The 22,700-nt window shown below is 43.7% G+C and overlaps 1 protein-coding gene across 1 annotated transcript in view; it reads right to left on the reverse strand.

Annotated features, from left to right (window-relative positions):
• Positions 1–662: 662 nt before the first annotated feature.
• The window catches only part of DNAJC5 (DnaJ heat shock protein family (Hsp40) member C5), a 64,793-nt gene continuing 42,755 nt past the window's right edge, over positions 663–22,700 (reverse strand). The window contains exons 2-5 of the mRNA XM_054980509.1: positions 15,775–15,892; positions 11,134–11,347; positions 8,705–8,876; positions 663–7,342 (exon numbers count right to left, since the gene is read on the reverse strand). Coding sequence (XP_054836484.1) covers positions 7,239–7,342; positions 8,705–8,876; positions 11,134–11,347; positions 15,775–15,881 — 597 coding nt within the window. The 5' untranslated portion in view covers positions 15,882–15,892 and the 3' untranslated portion in view covers positions 663–7,238. The remainder of the gene's footprint in view (positions 7,343–8,704; positions 8,877–11,133; positions 11,348–15,774; positions 15,893–22,700) is intronic.

Genomic DNA, 22,700 nt, shown 5'->3' on the forward strand with positions numbered 1-22,700 from the left:
AACCCCAACCACGTTAACTGGGAAACAAGTAACAAGAGGGCGAGGCGGGGTACAGATCTAGCCAGGTACTGCCTCTCCTTCGTAAACAGAGGCACTTAGGGAGGCCAACTTTTCATTGTGTTCAGAGCAACGTGGAGGACAAAACTTTTGAATGGCACAGAATTTATGGTACAATAGAAAAGAAGCTGATTTATCAACTTGACAGTGAATTTGGTCATTCGAACAATTGCAGCCTGATGTACCAGGAACTTCTTATGAGCAAACTCAAAGTTAATAGGAACCCTACAACAACTCAATGCACGCTTGAGTTGTTGCACAAACTCCCCTTTGACAAAATGTGCCAACTTTATAGAAACTCTGATATTTTTCTGCTGTTCTTCAGATGCTGTTATTTAGTAACACCCCCCTCCCAATTTACTTTTGGTAAAATATTTGCAGTAACATCACACTGGGGTGGGGTTTGTGGCCGAAGTCCACACCTCTCAATCCAAGATCTTCAGTTCCTCAACGAGTCTTCAGACTATCCATTTCTTCTTCATTCTCGCCTTCATTCATTATATTTTTTTAAAGCTGAAAAGGTCCAAATTGGAATAAACAACAGAGATCCATTAAGGGGAGTTGGGGTTTTTTCCCCTTTGAAAACATTTATTTTACAACCTTGGTTTCTGATAATTTAGCGGTCTTTATTTTTGTTTAAGTTCCTTTTCAGACATACAATACATAAATTACCATGCTAAAACATAAAACAATTCCTTCTGCTTGAAGAACGGTAGGTATATACAGGAGCTTTGCACTTGCGAGTGTTAACAATCCACAAAATTCAGACAACCACAGCTACTTACAATTTAAAAGGATGATCCTTTAAGTAACATAACAAAATATATATATATATATTTTCTATGTATATATATATAGATAGATCATTGCTTTTCAAATGCATTTATACTTTGATTGTTTTTACAACTAACATTTTTTTTTAAACATTAGGGCTCACCCTTCTGCCCTCCCCGCAAGTACAAGTGCAAAATTAGATTCTCATCACATCTTCAGGTCATGTCGACTCCCGAAGAGGCCATAATAATCTAATAAAAAACCAACAGTTAAGCCAGAGGTGGGATCTACCGAACACTGTTGCTGCCCGCTTCGGTTCATTTCAATGGCGCCTGCAACCACCTTTAGAGAAACAAACTCAGGCTGTCCTTACACCTCAATTCTTTCCAACTTCCTGCACAGACACAAAAAGAGGCTGCCTTGAATTTAGTGATCGCTACCAAAAAGAAAGTGTTCTGTCACCTCCACCCCCCTCAGTGCCCAAATAACTGCAGGGGTGGCAGGAAAAGGAGAAACAACGCGGGAACAAGTGGGACAGTAGCAGCTGAATAATGCAACACACACACACACACAGAGTGTACACCCCAACGAGGAAAATGCAACATCTAAAAAAATTTTGCAGCTTGGCAAATCGCTGGGTTCGCAGATCAATGACACACGCACGCTCGTGGACACACAACACACACACAGGCCATCGCAGACATCGAAACTGAAATTTGCCGCACGGCCTGCACCTGTACAGTTCAGAAGCCACGTTGATTGCCTTCAGCCAGTGTAAAGAACAAACCCTGGGGATTTGGGGAGCTTTCAAGATAGGTGATGAGGTTGTGCAGGCAGGGAAAGCGAGAACGCAGAGATGAGACAGGACGGATCCTTCGAAGAATTAGCCACTGATTTCTTAAGACCAGCCCCACTGTACTGAAAACTCCCTGCAGAGGCAGAATTGCGGGAAGGCCCTGCTGGTTTAAAAGGACGCTCCCCTTTGCAAACAGGCAAACCCTGTTAGAGCATTTCCCTCTTCCATTTGTACAACAGGGCTTGTGATCTCACATCTTTATCAATACCTCCTTGCCTCTCAGCAGCCAAAGTGAGGGAATGTCAGGTGCTGGAGGGCTTGGTGGTTTTATCTCCCTTTTTCAGTTGAGAGATCACAGCTTAAAATAAAAAAGGCCAGGAAGCGGAGTTGCATTAACCACCAGACAAAAGCAGCATCAGTCCAGCACGAACTTTTATACACCCTTAAGATTCTCATGTGTGCAAAATACTTAAAACGTGCAACTACAACCTCCCTGCAGCCTATCAGACCACCCACTGGAAGCAGCATGGAGGCAAAAACTACTTCACTCATTTACTGGGAAACTCTTTCAGGTAAACCCTATTCTTCATTCCAAACCAAGAACCAGAAATCTCTCTCGGCCTCCATGACATTATCAGTCCCGTCATTTTTCCTTACGAGACCCTAACGGACCCCGTCTGGGCATGAGCTAAGAATGCTGGTGTTCTCACAGCAAGCCAGTAATGGCAACCTATGAAACAGCCCTTTCCACGGGGAGTCCAGCCAGGTTCCCAATTCTACCTATAGTGTGGACAGGACTGAATGCCCTGAGCTGGCTTGCCCACATCTTACATCAACGGGAGGTTCCTTGTGCCAGAAGAAAGAGGTGCGGAGTCACAAGTTCCAGTCCAAGAGACTCTGCTGATCAACTGCAGTCCTTTCAACACACCACTGCTGGCCCCACTGAACCTCTCGTTGGTAAAACTGCACAAAAGGAAAAAATTCTTTGCTTGTATGTCCGTGAAGACTCGTTTCAGCTTGCTGAACGGTGAAATTTCACCAGCATCACATTTTAGCGGCGACTACGAGTGCCGACATCTAACGTGGTTTTCCAAAAGTGCTACCCAAAGCTTTAAAAAAAAAAACTGAAAAGAATGGCTCTCCAAAACATCAGATATGGCAGAAACCTACACACAAATGCCACAAGGGTGTTCACATAAATATGTTTCCACTTACAGATGAAGAGGGTGAATGTTCCTACACACGTTCCTGTGCCTGTTCTTAACTGGGAATCCCAGCTCGAAACAAATTCCGAATGCTACACCATGTGCAGACAAAGATATGCAAGGTTACCCACGGGACTGTTTTCCTCCCCCACGATCCAAGTTTTTAAACCAGAGTTTAATCCAGGCAGGTGCATTCATACGTCGCCAGTAGTTTCTAACAAAGATTCTCCGCGTGGGGAACAAAAGGAGGGAAGAGCAAGAACCATGTGCTAGTGCTGTTGGAAGTGGCATCAGAATACAGCCCTCCTCAGCTCTTCTGAATTATGTTTTTGTGGGGAAGCCTTGCCCAGGGACACCACAGAAGCTGAGAACACACTAATGATGCCTCCCCAATGGAATCCTATGGCTCAATACGATTTCATGGCAAGCACTGTGATAGACATGGCCTGCATGTTCCTCCGATTGCATCATCTACACATCCTACCCCTCCAGGATGATCAAAACCACAGTCCTCACATTTATTTCTAACGGATTCTCCTCGGCTAGAAGTCATTTGAAGACCTTATTGTACGGCCGGTGGGGTTTAACAACTGCTGATCCCGCCAGCGTCCTGAATGTACCACGTACGTTACCCAGGACAACTAGTGAAAACGCACAAAGGAAAAAAACATTCAATCCACGAGCAACACATTTGCATAGGTTTTAAAGTTTCACGTACACTAGCCAATGAGCGCCCCCCGCATGTAAGCAGGTCTTAGTGTGCTTTTAAAAAAGTTCATTGACCGTTTTTGAAAGTACCTCCCCCCTTGAGAGTTTTGTTCGCTCTAAACAAAGCCGCCATATTGAGGGGGAAGGACCTCGGTGGCTCACACGTTCGAGTTCCTGGAAGCTGGACTTAACCCCAAAGCCAAAGGATATGATTTGGCCATGATGCTGGTTCTTCGGTATCCTATATAATATGCAGGCTCTTTACGTAACGCCGGGGCATGCAGGTCAACTGGGAAGACTCACCGGTTTTGACAGCATTAAAAAGAATTGGCAGGCTCCCCACACCAAGGCGTCTAAGCAATAGAAAAGCATTTGATAAGAAGAAGAAAGGAAAGAAAGTCAGCCGTAGTGCTTGAAAGCAAGAACTGCAGCTCGAACTAGGCTCTCGCTAATTACGGAGAAACAAAGGGGTCTTCCGCTCCTTCCAGAAGACCCAAAACTAGAAACGGAGGACAGTTTTTTCAGAGCTGAAGACTGTGAAGAAAAAAAAAAGATCACTGCTTGTGGCACATGCACGCATCCTGCTTTCATGCCTGATAGTCAGGCTACATATTGGTGTCCAAAATGTGCAAGTCCTCTTCGACCAGAAGCGTCTGTGGAACTACAGAGGTGAGTGAGTATGCAACACAGGGACTGAAATCGCTTTCAACCTACTTTCAGCATCCCTAGACTATTGTCCATCTCCAAAGAGACAGCAATTACAAATTTGAATCTGGGCTTTGCTTCAACCTTTCCTTTTTACGTACTAACACCCAGACTGAGATGCAGTCTGAATTTCCTCTTTTTTCCTACATCATAACATCACAAGCATTTAAGAGCCTGCCAAACTCCTTCATCCTGACATTTGATTTTAGTACCCAGGGGTTATTTAGAACAAGGTATGGTGGGGAAAAGGAATCCAGAGTACAGAATAAAGTAACTTTTCCTCGAGGTACCCACAAAAACTTCATTACCTGGTCATCCAGAACTGGGGGAACCGCTGTGAAATCACGACCCAACAACCAGAAATGGTTTGCCTAGTGATGGGCTTTAAAATTAGAAAAAGAGAAATCAGGAGTACGAGACTGAGTATTTGAAAAGCAACACTCCCTTATAAGTTCTTCACAAATCTAAAATTGCAAGCAGGTCATTTGAGCTCAGAAGAAGGCAATTTTGGATTATAAGCATGCTGGGAACAAAGCCAAAAGTTTTATAACTGGTGTAGAATGCTGGGGTGGGGGGTGGGGGTGGAATCAGTTCTCCTATTTCTTAAGGCTCCCGTTTTTAGCTATGCTTTTGACTCTGGAGTCCAATAGTAGGTCATACGATCAATTTACTTATGCTAAACGTAAGACGGGCAACAGGCACAACACTGAGCTTATTAAGGTTGACAGCTTAGCTTAAAACTAACATTGTGGTATTAAACTCGCAGATTTAGTATTGTCGCATTGTGTTGCATTAGAGCATTATCACTCAAATATTAAGATCTGCTCCTGGCTTCCTAATTGGATCTACTTGATTAAAGGGTTGGAGGGGGGTTGGTGAGGGGGGCAGGATTTGAACACTTGGCATGCTTTCAACAGACAGTTTTGGTCCACGTGTTTCTTTCACATCCACTTGGGGGGAAAATATCCCTGCTCAAAGAAGCTCCAGTTTGGGGATTTTGGAAAGGGAAGCAACGCAGAAGTATCTCAAAGGGAATGTAGAAAGAATGGAAGTCAGCTAATTCCAAACAAGAGCAAGGGTTACTAAGAGGACAGGGGAGAGAAGGCTGAGCAAAGGGCAGAAGATACACAGGGAGTAAATGCTGCTGATCTCTCCAAGGAAACAGCACTGTGCTTATTGCATTCTCACTTGAACATACACACCATTTCCATTCATGAGTTTTTCCCTTCCGTATTAGTTACAACTCATTTAAGGGGGGGGGCATGCTTAAAATGGATTGATGTGTGCAAAATGTTACACTAAACAGTTATCAGGACACAGAAGTGGCACATGTTTTCAAGCCACTGAATGACTCTGATTAATCAATCATGCAGTGCTTTGGATGGAAAATGTACCACGCACACTGTTTAGTCCGTCTGTATTCTTCAAATGTGCGAAAGAGGGACAGAAACGGAGAATGATCAAGCCACTCCCTAGGCAGCTACATACATTCAACAAAAGATCTGAGTTGTTTACATCTGGATCTCTCTGTTGAGTTGCCATGAGATTATGGGCGTTTCCCAAGGTGTACAAGGCAGCCAATCCAGTTTGGCTACGGAGGCTACACTCGGAGACCTGAAGACAATCCAGGTTTCCATATCAGAGCATCCGTGAAACACGTTTGTTGCATTCTCACTTGAGAGGTGTTTTTTTTTAAAAAAAAATTTATAAAATACATAGGGTTGATTTCTGAAGATCTGTTCAGCTAACAGGCATTTTCCTCTGGCATAAGACGCCGCTTGTGTCAGAAGGTGACTTACACTAGAGGAAGGCACCACAGTTAGTGGCAGAGGGGTCAACCACGATGTGGGGTTGACCACAATCCACAGGGGTCAACACGATGTGTCAAACGGCCCTCAGGTTCTTGTTAAACACACAAAAAAGCTGCTTGTAACAATATCAAAAGGAGGATATATCCTGGAATATTCAAACAAGAGAAATCTAAAATTTGCTCTTGACTATTTATTTGCGTAGACTTCATTCAAACTAGACAATGAGAACATACATCTGTTTCAGTTTCGTCCCATGTTCATGCACAAGTTTAAAAAAATGGCAATATTCAATTATAAATAGTGCAGGGGAATGGTTCGATTCAAACAAAAAAAAATAGTGCGCACTTGTTTTAAAAAGCAGAGATATAAATTCAAGTAACGTCTGGTTTTGCCACAAAACCCATAGTTTGGCCCTCTCGTACACAAGAATGTCTAAACTAGAAAGTAGCTGTCTGATTATTGTCTGCGGAAGAAACGGACGCACGAGGGAAGGTTTTCAAAACCAAGGATTTTTTTTTTAAAAAAAAATCCCTTCCTTGTGACATCAGCATTTTTCAAAGTAAGCCCATTGAGACAGAGATGACTCGGAAGAAAACCAGCAAGAGGGGACAGACTGGAAATCTCAAGTTGCTAGCCAAGAGAACGAAGAGCAGCCTTCAGAGTGATACTTGGAGTTCAACTGTATGGAAGTGTGGTGGCTTCTGGGACAGATTTTAATTTCTCTTCGAAAAATGCTCTCTCTCTCTCTCTCTCTCTCTTTTTTTTTTGGCTGGTACCACTGCTTAAAATGCAGAACGTATCCCTCACGCTCGTGATTACTCCTCAATACGTTACAACACAAAGACATTTATAACATAAACTCCACGCATGCTACTTAAAAAAAAGGAGGAGGAGGAGAAAGGAGAAGAAGAAGGAAAACAAAATAAGACCAAATGCTAAACTGCTTTAAATACTGCATGCTACAGTACTTCCATGTATCATCAAGATACGACACTGAAGGTGACAAAAGGCCGAAGGGATTACAAAATATTCTCAGCAGGTTGGAGGCTGCCTTCTTACTGCGGCAGAGCCTTTCCCCTCCCCATACGCTATTTCTAATGTCCATGATTCTAGTGCTGGGTTGGCCATGTGATTTATGTTTTATCTTTCTTTTTTTTTTAAGTTAACAGTGCTTCCTTTAACTTAGTTAAATCCATCGGTGTGGTACTTGGGGTGGGAGTCCGCTGTGAGTTGGGTCGTCTCTGTAGCAGAGGCTGGCTGTACCACAATAGGTGTATCTGCGGTCTCTGAAAAACAAAGAAGGGCTTGGTAAGAAAAAGCTACAGGGTTGTATCTTGCGGGTCCCGTTCTGCTAACCGTGGCACTTTTCTCCAGAACGAGGAGCCTCCAGAACTCATCCACGGGATGCAATCCATTGCTGGCAAGATAGGATGGTGCTAAAACCAGGCTTGGCAACAAGTGCCAGGCTAAAATCGCTTCTAAGTGATTGGGAAGGGAAGCTTGGTGTTTTTTTCTTCTTCCAAGCAACAGATGACCAGCACAGCTATCTGTGGGTGGCAGCACTTGGCAGTCTGCCTGTAACTTTGGGAGACTTAATTGCACAGTCAAGTTGCAAGTGCTAATTCTATATATTCTGTATTTCCCAAAGGCACTGGTTCTGTTCATTGTTCTTCCCCGAGGAAGCCCGCCTAGCCTCTACCAGAGTCAGGGCCTTCTCAGTCTTAGCTCCAATCTGGTGGAACACTCTAATGAGACCAGGGCCTGGCAGGACTTATTATCTTTCCGCCGGGCCTGTAAGACAGATGTTCCGCCAGGCGTATGTTTGGGGCTGAGCTAGGCCTCCACCGGCCGAATAGAGGAGATTGGATCCCTCCCTACTAGAGGCATCCACCATCCACCTTTTAAGTGGTAGTTTTAGGTGGTAGACTGACTGCTGCCGATTGGTTGATTGCTGCTATCTTATACTCTTTAAAATATTTATATCGTATTGGTTGCTACTGTTGTTTTAAACTGTTTTAAAGCGTAACGTTTTTATTGAATGTAATCCGCCCTGAGCCTGCCTGTGCAGGGAGGGCAGAATAAAAGTCGAAATAAATAAAATAAAAATAAGTAAATAAATCAGTTTCCGTCAACAAAACGAAAGGATGCTGTATCCTCGGGTATCCTCGGTTTTCAGGTCAGTTATAATGTACGATAAAAGAATTGTTTACGGGCCAGTTATAATATATGATAAAAGGATTGTTTGTTACGATGACACAAAAGAGGGCTTTACTGCACCCACCCATCATTAACCATAAAACGCTGCTGAATTCAAAGGAGACAAAGCGCACAGCTGCACATCTTTGCAAGCTCATGTCTGTCCCTCCTCTCCACCCGCCTGTACGTGATCATGCCTGCTTCACACAGGAAAATATTAAGCCATGGATCCACCAGAGTGCTTCTACAGACAAAAGGAGAACCAGCTGCAGGGCAGTGAATCCAAGCTCCGGCCCTTTCCACGAAACATCTTCTAAATGCTCTAGGGGGAGTAATCTCAGGCCAACTGATAGCTTCAGCTTCATGAAGTCCCCTTCTATACCACCTTTCCTTACTCATCTGTGACCTCCAGAGATTTTGTCTGTAGCTGGACAGGAGAACTCGAGACTTACCCCTTTCATCGGACTGTAGCTGTGCCTCCAAGTCTTCAGGGGAGACGTAGTATTCCTGCTCTTCGCCTTCCGGGGGTTTCGGTTTACACTTTCCACAGCAGCAGTTACAGCAACAGCAGAGACAGCAACAGCAATAGCAGCCTGTGATGAGCCCACAAAATACAAACAGCGCCTGCACAGAGGAGCAGAAAGAGAGCGCGTGAGAGTGTGTTTGTGTGTGTGTGTGCGTGTGTGTGTGTATGAATCCACCGACGATTCCACCTCAAGCTATAAACGCCAACTTAACTCAGGTCTCATGCCTGGCCACTTGGGACACCGCAGCTAAGAGCAGCTTTAAGTATTAACAGCGGCACGTACAATGAAACTTCATGCTACCATGTTTCAAGATGAACAACAGACAGTCAGTTCTCCTGCTCCACCATTCTCACACTCCTGCTAGTATTATCAAGGCCGAGCGACTGTTATCCAGCCTCAGCCTGCTTATATCCCGAACGCTTAGTCCGGAATCTCTAAGATAAATGCCTGTTGGGGACAATAACGCTGCCGTTTCAAATCCGCTGTCCTATGGTCAACCTAGGCACAAGAGGTCACAGATCTCCCAGCATCTTTTTGAGTTGGACGAAAAACTGCGGGCCTTTTGATTTAACGTAAGAAGAGCCTGCTGGGTCAGATCAGTGGTCCACGCGAAGGAGCGTTTCTCCACAGTCCATCTAGTTCAGCATCCTGTTTCACACAGTGGCCAACCAGTTGCCCTGCAGGGCCAACAAACAACAGGGCCAGCAAAGAGGCCAAGGCCTTCCCTTGATGCTGCCTCTTTGCACGGGTCTTCAGATGTTTACTGCCTCTGTAGATGGAGATTTCCTTTACTCCGGACTGCAGAGGGAGGGGACTCTCATCCATATTTGTCAACTCCCCCCAGCTATTTAAGGAAAAAGACAGGCAGGACTCCCTCTTTAAGGAAAAAGACAAGCTAATGATGGGTACCCGTCTTTTTCTTCTTTAGATGGGTACCCATATTTGCCAGTGTTTTCTTTAAAGGGCTATAACAGCAGCCTGTGGAGCAGTTTCTGATAATGAAACCATGCAGGGAACCCACATATACCCAATCTGAATTGGGGGGGGGCTTATCCCTCTGTAATCTGATAGAATCGGAATGCTGGTCACCGATCTGCCAGCGTTCTCGGTCTCGACTCGTAGACAGCCGTTTCAATGCTCCATATTACTACCCAGTTCTCAGATGCAGAGCAGTAAAATACAGCAAAGAAAAAAGGCAAGAGGAAGCAAGGAAGGCAATTACCAAAAAGACGTAAAACTGCGGCTGATTCATCAGAACGGGAAACCAGAACACTCAAACGGCAAGTTAAGGGACTTCAAAATTCAACACCCCACACGCTTCAAATGCGACAGACCACAAAGTCTCTTTGCACATTAGGTTTCATTCAGAGGCGTAGAGCCTCTTGTAAACCACAAGGAACCTCCAAATGCACTCTAGGATTTTTGAGAGGGTGTGTTTCAGAAACTGCTGCTAACAGAATTGTCCTAGAATGTGTTTTCTCTCTTTGCTTTATAATCCATGTTTTCCCAACTTCTGTCAGCTACAATACAACTTGCATGTAATGTTCCCAGGGACTAGAAAAGACAACGGGGGATACTGAGGCCACAGAAAACTGGCGTGAGGTCGCCTGACATACTAAATGCTTGATTTCTTTCTAGACCTGAGAGTCAATGTATCATCATCTCCCACACCACCGTCATTTGTAGTCCGCCTTTGCCGCTAGGACTCAAGGTGGATTACAAGCACGATTAAAAAAAAAAACCTTTCAGTCAATCAGAAAGTGAATTACAAGACATGATAATGTTTGAATCTAACAGAAAAGCTTCTTAGTAAAACAAAATAATGCAGTTGGGCTGCAATTGTAGAACACGACAATGCTCTTCACAATATCCAGTGTCTTCAAACTTTGCAGAGAAATGGTACAACACGACAACGCTCTTCACAATATCCAATGTCTTCAAACTTTGCAGAGAAATGGTATCCATTTATGGAATATCTTACTAACAATAACTCACAATCAGTTTTATCACTATAATAAAAATTCTTATCTTTAGAAACTTGATATGGAATAGAAATGTTAGCAAAGCATAGGATAAGCAACAGCTTTAACGACTAGATTGTTCACAAAATTACCAATTTAAAATTTTAGATAGCAAAATTTTATAAAGGTTGATAATGTACAGAAATAGCTAAATGTATGTATCTAGTCTTGGAATCAACAATAACTGTAATATCTATCTGTGTATAATCAGATTTTCTCCCTTTTGTATATTGTTGGATTTTCAATAAAAGTTGTATTGGTTGAAACTAGCACCTATGTTGTACGCTAAGAACACATTCAGGACAGAAGCCCCCTGTTCCTCTGTCTATTTACCTTTGCCCACCAGCTGGATAGCACGAAGTACGTGTTCACATTCTCTTCTCCAAACTGTTCTGCTACATACAGCCCCAGGGAACCGTACTTGTCATAGATATTGCGTTTCGTAGCATCCGTCAATATCGCATGTGCATTATTGATCTCTTTAAACTTCTCAGCAGCTTCTGGGTTATCTGGGTTCTTGTCCGGGTGATATTTTAACGCAAGTTTTCTGTGGGGAAAAGAAGCCACCTTAAAAGGAAGGACCCGGCTGAAAGCTAAGAACAGGCCCTACTCTAGAGAGACCGTCAAACCAGCATGGCTTGTTATATCTTGCACAGCAGCCTTTGGGCACTCCACAGAAGCACATGGTAGCTACTCTACAAACAGATGTTTGTCCATAATTGTCAACTGCATTCGCTGGCTGACTCTTCTGCTAAAACCCAAAGATTAACCTTTCTGCATAAATCACTGGTGAACATTTGCCCTTCATATAGGAGGCCTTGACAAGTTTTCTTTGCTCTAGGAGCCAGTCCAAAAATTTAGGCGCCAAGTTAATTTTTCCAACCGTCGAGTTTTGTGTTTTAATGACCAAATTTTTAAATTATTGCTACCACAAAATCTAAGCCTAGCCTCTTTGTAGTTTCTTGTAATTTTATTAGAGCTATGAAAAACATGTTTTATTATTTAAATATATATAGGACTAACCCTGTTTATCATCTACCCTAACTTTACTTCTACCCAATTTCTCATCATATAATTATTGCTTTAAAAAGTTCAATTAAATTGAATCTTGGAGCCAGTATAGAAAACAAATGGTTAAGAAATTATTTCATCTACCAACACTGAAAGTTCTTAAGTTTACATATAAGCAATGATAAAAACTCAATGCACATTTATTCTTATGTCTTACAACAAAACATTCTGAGCTTTGTACTTAAAATGAAAAAATACTGAGACATAAAACCACTGCAGAAAGGACTAGGTGCCACAATGAAATTTTTAGGCACCATGGCCACCTGGCACCTGGGATTTTGCCAAATTTCAATTCACCTTTTTAAAAAAATCAGCTATTATCTGAGGGGAAGTAGCAGGAAGAGAAAACCACCAAAATATCAACTTGGGCTAAGGACATAAAGCGTAAACACCTGCTGGATTATGTCAACAATACACCTAGTCTAGCATTCTATTTCCACTAGCAATTACAGCTAATAGCCATTGTTGGACTCGCCCTCCATGAATTTGGCTAATTGCTCAACACCACCTAAGCCAGAAACCATCACCTGTTCTTCGCGGGCAAGCAGCATTCTGCCCTGCTGGAGCCAGGGAACAGACCAAAGACATTAAGGTGGAATGTTATGTTCCAGCTGGAAAAATAGCTGCGTAACCCTAAGCTGTATATCTTTGCACCAACGATTTGTTGATACAACACAAGAAAAAACGAAATCCCATGTAATTTCATCAACAAAAGGATACCTGAGAAGGAATACATGGAGGAAAGTAATGCTGGGATGCATATGCGTTTTGCAGGAATGAGCGCCAGTTTCGTGTAGTGGGTTAAGGGCAGGAGGACTCTAATCTGGACAACTGGGTTTGATTCCCCACTCCTCCACTTGAAGCCAGCTGGGTGACCTTGAGTCAGTCACTTAAGAGCGGCAGGACTCTAATCTCGAGAGGCAGTTTGATTCCCCACTCCTCCACTTTCAGCCAGCTGGGTGACCTCGGGTCAGTCACTTAAGAGCGGCAGGACTCTAATCTTGAGAGGCAGTTTGATTCCCCACTCCTCCACTTTCAGCCAGCTGGGTGACCTTGGGTCAGTCACAGCTCTCTCAGAGCTCTCTCAGCCCTACCCACCTCACAGGGTGATTGTTGTGGGGATAATAACATGCTTTGTAAACCGCTCTGACTCGGCGTTAAGTTGTCCTGAAGAGCTGAATATAAATCAAAAGCGGCTATTATGAACAGAAAAGCGCAAGAATCGGTTTGGACGTTTCCACCAAATCCATACTATTTTTCACAGTCATGTATCTTGTTTTATATGAATTCTTCTAGGAATATTCTACCATGGAGGGAAAAACCAGACACAGTGGAATTTATCCTTGAAGTCAGACTTGTCACAGATAAGCCAACAAGCATGTCATATTAATTTGTTCAGTTTTCAAGAAACTGAACAAACTGGGGTAGCACAAAAAACAATTTGGAACTTAAGGTTTTCAAATCAAAAGTGAAACAACTTTTTCACGAAAACGTTTCCCATCATGCATGGAATACTGCTGACCTCTAGTGTAAAATTTAATGCACTGCAGGTGATCAAAGGTAACTCGCCTCAGCTGTGCACACCTATTCCATCTACCAACACCACACCTGGGCATCCACTGGCCAAGCTAGACACAACAAGGAGAGACAGCAAGTCTCTCTTGATGGTGGCTGCGCAATTTATTTTTGTAAGGAAGAGCTGGGAGGAGTAGCATTTGACTAGAGCAGCGGCCAAACGGGAGAAGGATTCTCGAACCTTTGCCTGCACACCATTTTTCCAATCAGTACCAAGCACGCACGTGCACGCACACACACACAAGATGCTTACAGACATTTATAGGGCAATTCTAAGCAACTACATACTCCTAATCCACTGACTTCAGACTTTTAAAGGAAAAACACTGAAAACTACTTTAAGTGACTAAAAGCACAAATTGGAAAAGGGGACTGAACTTTTTACAGCCAAGATTTATTGTCAAAGACTCACTTCCAAGTTGTCTGAAATCCCTCTACTGCCTAGTAAAATAGCTCTGGCGAAGGCACAACTTCATAAAACAACCCGACAGGGACTGAACAGGAAAGCCGCCAACCCACAACACCAACCTATTACTCTCGGAAGCAAAGATGTTACTTTTAAAAGGGTGATCCGAATGGAGATGGAAGTCTGAAAAGACGTCAGAACAAATCTGACAGGAACACGTATCTCAGGCTTGTCAGAAGTGGTTTCACAGCAAGCAAAGCATCAGGTAAAGGTGCAGGGTAAATATTTCATCGGTATCTTCTATTCAGCTTACTTTAGCCTGAGAGTATTCTGGGGTTTGGTTTAGTTTATTCAATATTTAGCCCGCCCTCCCTGCGAGCAGGCTCAGGGTGGGTTAAAACAACAATAAAATATCAATACAAAATAATAAATAACCTACAATAAAAGACAATATAGATATACAATAAAATATGTGTCCGGGGTCCACAGCCCAGCCCCCCGACTTACCTGGAGAGAAGGATGGGAGACGCCCGGGAGACGACCACCCAGCAGCGGCAACAGGCAGTTGTAAGGGGTGGAGCAGTCACGGCGCCCCAGCAGTAGGGTCAGGGGGCCCAGGGGCTCCAGAGAAGGCAACACAGCCAGCAGCAAGTGTGGAAGGGGAAGAGCCAAAGGGGGAAGCCAGCCAGGGAAGCTCAGCCACGCCCAGCATCAATGGACAGGCAGCCCAGATGCCGGCTGGGGTGGCACCTCGTGAGCAGAGGCAGAGACGGCCAAGGCGCATCACCTGGAAAGGCCCTGCCAGCCCTGTCCTGCAGGAAAGACTGAAGGAGAAGGGGGGAGGAGGAAAAGGAGGCACACCTGGGGGAAAACCTCAGCTGGGATACATTCGCATTTAACCCCACCCTGCTAGAGAGGCAAGGAAGGCCAGGAGGAGTGAGTGAAAGGAAAGGAACACCTGAGGGCAGACACGGCTGGGCAGCATCAGGAGAGGGAAGGAGCCTGGAAGGGAGGGTGGGGGCAGGGAAAGGAAATCCTATAAAAGCTGGCCCAGGAGAGTGTTCGAGGTGGGTTGTGCAGGAGTGATGGAGTGGAGCTGGAGCGGAGCAGAGCGAGAGCGAGAGCGGAGGCGAGGAGGAAAGTTGATGGAGGCGGACATGACGGAGGATCAAAGGTGACGAGTGGGGCAGGTCGAACAGGCCAGTGAGTGGACTGAGAGGGAGTCTGGGTGAGGTATACCGCCTCTCCTTCCACAGAGCAGGGTCCTGCAGCAACCCTGGTGCCCCTTTGACGTCAGGGCCGGACAGACCGGCGCCCCGGCCAGCGGCGGCCGCTGCAAGCCCTGGCAATAAGTCTAAAAGACCTGATTCAACAGTAATAACCACTCGATAGCGGCTGCTAAACACATCAAAACATGGCAACTATAAATGGCAATGCAGACAATGTGCAAATCCGCCACGGAGAAAGCAAGCAGAGAAGGCCAAAAAAGATGAACTGCCATCGTCTCAGCCGTAAGCTTGGCCCTGTGGAACTGCGAGAGATGCCGCAGGGCCGGATCTCGACTGGGAGATCCTGTTCCACCAGGCTGGCGCCAGGGCTGAAAAAGCCCTGACTCTAGTCAAGGCCAGTCAAACACCTTTAGGGGCGGGAATGACTAGAAAATGTTGATGAGAGAACCGCAGGATTGGAGGAAGAGGTCCTTATGGCTTTAGAGTTTTCATGGAGAAAAGACATTACAATTTGCATTTCAGGTGACCCAACTATATACCAATAAACAAAAGCAGCCTAATTTACATTTTCCATCACCCACAAACAAGGAAGGGAGTTCAGAGGGGTCAGACATTTCTGGAGTAAAACATGGAGCGATCTGTGTGTCAGCGCACCCTTTGTTAGGGAGGGCAGCAGGCTCAGAATCTCCTTACCTGTATGACTTTTTAATGTCATCCGAGGTGGCATTCTTGTCCAGCCCTAGCACGTGGTACAGCGTTTCTCCGGAGGTAGACAACGAACGTTGCCTCTGGTCTCCCATCTTGAGCTAACCTGAGATAAAGGGAAACAATCAGAAGGCCGAATGCGTCAGTGGCGAATTCAGGAAGAACGGTAAAACACAGCGGAGTAACCTCAAAGGGGCATTACGATGACGAAGAGGAATGACCCCAAGTAGACCACTCCGAGTTCCCTGGAAGAAGGAAAGGCTACTGTTATGTACTGGGCTAGCTTCGTGTAAAACAGGACTCCTCAGGTATCCAATCCTATTGAGAATTAGGGTTAGCAGCAGCCAATCGTTCCTCTGGGTTATGAGCCAATTGCTGCCTTTGTTTACAGTGCATGCAAATGAAGGATCCTAGTGCCTGTGTTCTTATTGGGGGGTTACTAAAAAGGGGGTGGAGTTTGAGGTGTATATATATGGCTCCCCCAGGAGCCGCAAGGAGTTCTCTTGCAATAAAGTTACTCTCACGAGCCGAAACCACTGCCTGGCTGAAATCACTATGAGCACAAGGCTCAATATCTCATAGCTACAAAAGTAAGAAAAAAGTCAAAAGTTTAAGCTCTTAAGATTCTCACCCCTTTCATGATAGCTTTTAGAACAATTAATTTGAATCAGATTCTGCCATCTCTGTGGTACCTGTCTGATTAATAAAAATCATAGAATAGACAAGTACTCGCTGCACACCTGTGGCAGCTAACTTTCCATCAAAAGTCTCTAGAATGATTCAGCCCGTTTGTGCCAACAAGAATTCACTCCGAAGGCCATGGCATGCAGAGGATAGTTTCGGTGGTATAATTTCATCTAAAGGGCCTGTCAGAATACAGGCAACGAACGCTCAGCTGCTTAAGCTCTGGGATTCCCAGGCCCCGTTACGCTACCTTATCAGAGCACATGAACTAACCCCTCTTGGATGACGCACAGCGGCAAGTATGCAATGGCCCCACTAACAGGAAACACCCACGTGGAAGCAAAAAGCTGAATGTAACTATGATTGAGAGTATACGCTATTTCACTGTATTTGCATTACATTTTGTTTCTGATGGAAAAGAAACTCAAATGCAACTGAGCAAGTAGAATGGGATGTGAAAGTGCACTGTTTGATGAATTTTAAGAGTTCTTCCAGTCTTGAAGACTATTGTTCTTCATTTTCCTAAGAACACTGAACACCACAAATACTACAGCAAGTCAGCCCAAAACTCAACGATGCCTGAAGAGCTTATGCCCGGAATATCTCAAGAACTTCTCCTTAATTCCTGGTCTTTCCCTTCAAGAACGATACCAGGGAGCAAACTTGGGATTGCTCCACAAAACCCTCCCAACCGTTTTTGCTTAGCGTTAGCTATGGCTCATGATGCATGCAAGAGGTGGACTCTCTCTCTGTGGCTACTCGCACATTGTCCAAGACGACTTCTTGTTCTTTTGGGGAAAGGATTTTTATTTAATGAGGAAGTCAAGGTAAAATAAACATTAATGCCTATCGCTGCACCAATCTGTATTACTTGACAAACTACCACAAAGTCTGAGTTAACAGCTTCAGGTTATCATTAGACATTCAAAGCTATGTTGGTCTGGAAGAGGGAAGTGACTTTACCGGGGGGAGGAAAGTTAAAGGAGAATTCTAAGCAACTACTTTATTTGACTATTATATATAGTATTAAGTAATAGAGGTGTTATTACAAGAATTATAAGGATAGAAATCAACTAATCTTATTTCTGGCAGATAACTATATAATGGAGATATTACATAATCAAAATAGAATGAATATAAGATATGTAGAAAGAAGTAAAGAATAATATATAGAGTATAAGTTAAATTGATTGACTTATATTGAATGTGTACAATGTTTATAGAAGTACTTAAAGCTATGTAGAATGAGGGACAAATTGTTTGTCCCATACTGATGAGATTAGAATGCGTAAGAGAGAGTACAAAGTACAAAAATTAGATAAATGATTATTATTATTAAAGAATATATGCCAGGAATGTAATATTTAGTGGATAAGTTAAGTGGGAAAGGGAATAGAGATAACACTGTGTTATAATAGACAAGCTTAGAAGAGAGTGAAAGTATATGTTTAATAGAATAAAATAAGTTTGAAATGAGTAGGGGAAAAAATAGAGAAGGGGTTGGAAAACTGTTGGAAGTCAACAAAAGGGGGGGAAAGGGAGGGGGTTAGAACTGGAATATTTAAAGGAAATTGATTGTAATGAGTATAATATTGATTTCTAATCCAATAAAAATTTTTATAAAAAAAACAACACAAAGCTATGTTGGTCTGGGAAGCTCATAAAACTGCAAGGTAAGAGATGGGAGTACTGGTCTATCTAGCCTAGTATCCTGTTTTTCAACAGCAGCCAATCAGATGCCTGAAAAAAGCTCCCAAACATGGCAACAGTTAATCATTATTCTCAATTCTTAATACCTGGAGATAGCCAGAAGCCACATTTACACTTGAAGAGTGTCCGAATGTGAATATTTGGTTTCTGACTACCATGCCTAGTAACCCTGAGCAATCCTGCCCATTCTGCATTTATCCAACCACTTATTTTTATTTTAAATTTTTTATTGAATTTCCATATAGATTACAGGAGTATAACCGATTAATTAATAAACACTACAGCAAAGGAAGAAAAACCCTCAAACGATCTATACATGATTGCATTGCCATAATCAATGAGCCAAGTAATACAGATAACAATGACCTCAAAAATCAGCGAGTCAAACCCACCATCATTAACTAGAACCTCAAAAATCAGTCTCAGATCCAGAGGAGTTAGCAGTGTTAATCTATAGTTGAAAAATAGTAAAGAGTCCAGAAGCACCTCTAAGACTAACCACCTTCTTTGTAGCATAAGCCTTCGAGAACCACAGCTCTCTTCCTCAGATGCACGGAGGGTAAGAAGAAACTGGCCAAGGATATATAGGTGGAGGGGGAGAGGGTGCAGGGAGTGAGTGCTACTGACGAAGGAGCTACTGGACTCTTTACTATTTTGCAACTAGACTAACATGACTAACTCCTCTGAATCTAAATAACAAATACTTCGAAGATCATTGAGTCAAGCTGACTAGAAAACAAGAGTAATGCAGTATCTTCAATAAACCTAACGAAGTTTAGACTTCTACCCCACCTCCTCCTAAAAAAGATTCAAGGAAAATTTATCTAAATCTTCCCAAACTACATAATTGCACACTATTTAAAGAGAGTATCTATAGTCCAAAAAGAATTTGTCGGGGAAATCCAACCACTTTTAACGTTATGTCCATGATCACCATAAAATCCCATGGGGGTGAATTCAACTGGTTAGTTACAAGTAGGGGTGTGCAGGCTTTGATTTGGGGTTTCCGAATCGGGGCCATCATGCTGGCCCCGATTCGGATATCCAGAATCTTTCCAGATCAGGTCCAATTCGGGTAATTTACCCGCATCGGAAACCCGAAGCGCATAGCCCTAGTTACAAGATCCATGAAATCATTCACTTCATTGTCTTAGAGATGTTGCTCCTCAGTTTCAAGGGATGAGCAAACTGTATTTGCACTTTGAGAGTCAATTTCCGATCGCAGCTATTGAAGCCTCTCTTCACGGCATAATCCTTCTTCCTCGATCACTCCAGTTGTCCTTTTCTGTACCTTACAAAGCTCGCAATCTCCTGTAGTGGCATTGTACTCGTTTTCCATCCTCCGCACTGAACACTGCAATAGTGGCCAGGAAATGGTTTCTGCTAAAAGAGAATGGCCGCCTTTCCACAGCATGGAGGGTCCTTGACTCTTTTGCCTGACTAAGCATTTACAACCCGCCCCCCCCCCCCCACACACACATCCTGTGGCGCTTACACAACTGAGGAAGAGCACGCCACAGTGATCAATTTAATTCCAGTTCATGGAATACGTCTGGACAGGAGGCAGTTCTGAATACAGCAAGAAGCTGGTGTGTGTGTGTGCGTGCGCGCGCGCGCACATTAGGGTGAGGGAAGTTCCTCTGGAGAACGATGGTTGTTGGGGGTTTTCCGGGCTGTATTGCCGTGGTCTTGGCATTGTAGTTCCTGACGTTTCGCCAGCAGCTGTGGCTGGCATCTTCAGAGGTGTAGCACCAAAAGACAGAGATCTCTCAGTGTCACTGTGAGATCTCTGTCTTTTGGTGCTACACCTCTGAAGATGCCAGCCACAGCTGCTGGCGAAACGTCAGGAACTACAATGCCAAGACCACGGCAATACAGCCCGGAAAACCCCCAACAACCATCGTTCTCCGGCCGTGAAAGCCTTCGACAATACATCTTCCTCTGGAGACATGGCAAGAAACATGTGAAGCCATCTGCAGAGTCAACAGGGAGAATATGTTTTAAGTGCTACATTCAGAAGTCTGGATTATATGACAGTGAGTCATTCCGCACACGTTGGATAATGCACTTCCAATCCTCTTTATAGATCATTTGGAACGGATTTTTTCGTGTGTGGAACAAAAAATCCACCTCAAACGATTGATTAAGTGCATTGAAAGTGCATTATCCAACATGTGCGGAATCAGCCAAAGAGATCCATCAGAAAAAGGGTAAGAGGAAAAGGAGGGACCCTAGACTTCACGACTAACACATTGTAAGTATGATCCTACTGGGTAGTTCCTAACTTGTTTAATATGCCAGTTGCAGAATTGCTTATGCTCCATTTCAACATTTCTTTAGCTTTGTACTAGATTTCTGCTGGTTTTTCAATCTTTGCAAATCTGCCTGTATACCATTACACGTTTATTGAAACGTCTTTGATACTGACTGTACTGACTCCCATTGTGTAATCCGCCTTGAGTCTCAGTGAGAAAGGCGGACTACAAATAATGTAAATACATTTTTAAAAATGACAACCAAAATAGATCTTTTTTTTTTTAAGGAAGGAAGACGGGAATAGTGAATGATGTCAGGGGGAATAGGAGGCATTAGATAGCCCTGGTCTACAGAAACAAACGGCAAAGTCTGCTTGACATGTTAATGTAGCTCCAACAGCAAACTGCAGTTTTGCAAAGCTGCTGGATTTTTTTTAAACCGTGTCAGGTAAATGGGAAGCATTCCATAGGCCTAATGCGATGCAAGACTGGCATTTGCATCTATGCAATGAATATAGAGCGGCATGTGAATGAATATTCTCTAGCCTAGTATATGATGCTTTCCCCAATAAACAAATCTCAATACACAATCATTCTGCTCGTCCATTACTATTTTTTATTTATTTTATTTATAGCCTTTACTTATTTACTTTATTTTTATTCCTTACTGAGGCTCAAGGCTGCTCACCCCCCAAAAAATAACATAATCAGACAGCATAAAACATCCTATAAACAATGCAAAAAGACTAGGATTACAAGCGTTAGAAAAAATGACACAAAACTAAAGGGTATCAGACAGGATCTATCATAATGTAGAGAACGGAATCACAAAAACGGAAGACTATGTAGTAAGAACAGGATAGTACGTACAATAAAAAATGGTAGCAGACCATGACCCTGTTCCTTTTATAAAGAAGTGTCTTCTCAAACTGCTCCGTTACGCTACAGCCCTATTCCCTTTAGATAAATGCCCGCCTGAAATCTGAGGAATGACAGAAATGGAAGGGGCCTTCCTGGCTTCCTCAGGCAGGCCAATCCACAAGGCGGGAGCCACAAAGAGAGACAAGCAGTATGTATTGGCAGCTGCCAGTCAAACACATTAAAGCTGCTTTCCAGCCGTAAGGGTACTACCGCCCCGCTTCCAACAGGGGCACTGCTAGCTCTGGCCAGTGCAGTGCTAGGTCTCTTTCGCACATGCAGAACAAGACGGTAGAGTCCTGCGACAGAGCAGACTGTACCACTTCAGATGGCAGGAGATGGACTCTAGGCTTTGATTGTTCCTTTGCATAGAAAACAAACACACTAGAAGAAAAGTTCTACCCCTCCCTCCCCTTCCCGTGCTGCTTTCCTAACTGTAGGGAATATTCCAAAATGCAATCTCACCTTTGCAGGCAGTTTGAAGCGGTCCAGTCCATTCTCTTACCTCAGACCTCTGCCACCTCATTCTCTTGCATGTGTGAACCAGGCCTAATAAGCAATATCCAGTCAGGGTAAGGACCTTTCGTAAACTCCCCAAATTTATAAAGAAGGTCAGCATCACTGGTCAGTCTTTTTTCAACTGATGTTAGAAAATCAATGACACACGTTTCAGCCACAGAGGAAAAAGAATCCTTACATTTGATTTTATATCAGTCTAAATTTTAACGCCCCCAACGTCTCAAAATTAAGTTGAAATGAACACAAGGAGGAAAAAGGCCTCGTAACAAAAGTAGGAGACCGTCATCTGCCATTATTCAGCGACGGAGAACTGCCGCGAGGAAAAAGACCGTTTGCTATTTTCAGATTAGGTCACTGCCACTAGCCCACGCCAGATTAAATAGGTCTTTGCAAAAGGTATTTTTAAAGCATTTGGCGCTCTGCCAGTTTAACTCTTTGCACAAGCCTAGCTACTAGCATTCAGCACCAAGCAGAGAAAAGATGCTTTTCTGAAAAGCTGCATCGGATTATCTGGTCCTTAAAACAGAAAGGGGAAAAAAAAGCCAGTTGCATTCTTTACCAGACACAAATAATCAGATCGAGCACAGGTCTTGGAGGCAGCAGGGCTCGCCCCAGAAATAAATTTTAAGACAGGAAAAAGTGCGTGCCACTTGAGGCAGATACAGCTGTCTTGCAGGTAAGTTTCTTGTATAGAAGCCAGTCCACCACATACAGTTAAGACGCGAGGAATAGGTCAGAAAAATGGAGGAAAGCTTTGCAGTTCTGACTCACAGCTGCGAGGCTGTACTGTAAAGGCCTGCAAGCCGCCTCCTCTCCTTCTGTGCAACA

The sequence above is a fragment of the Eublepharis macularius genome, chromosome 5, assembly GCF_028583425.1.
Source record: "Eublepharis macularius isolate TG4126 chromosome 5, MPM_Emac_v1.0, whole genome shotgun sequence".
NCBI lineage: Eukaryota > Metazoa > Chordata > Lepidosauria > Squamata > Eublepharidae > Eublepharis > Eublepharis macularius.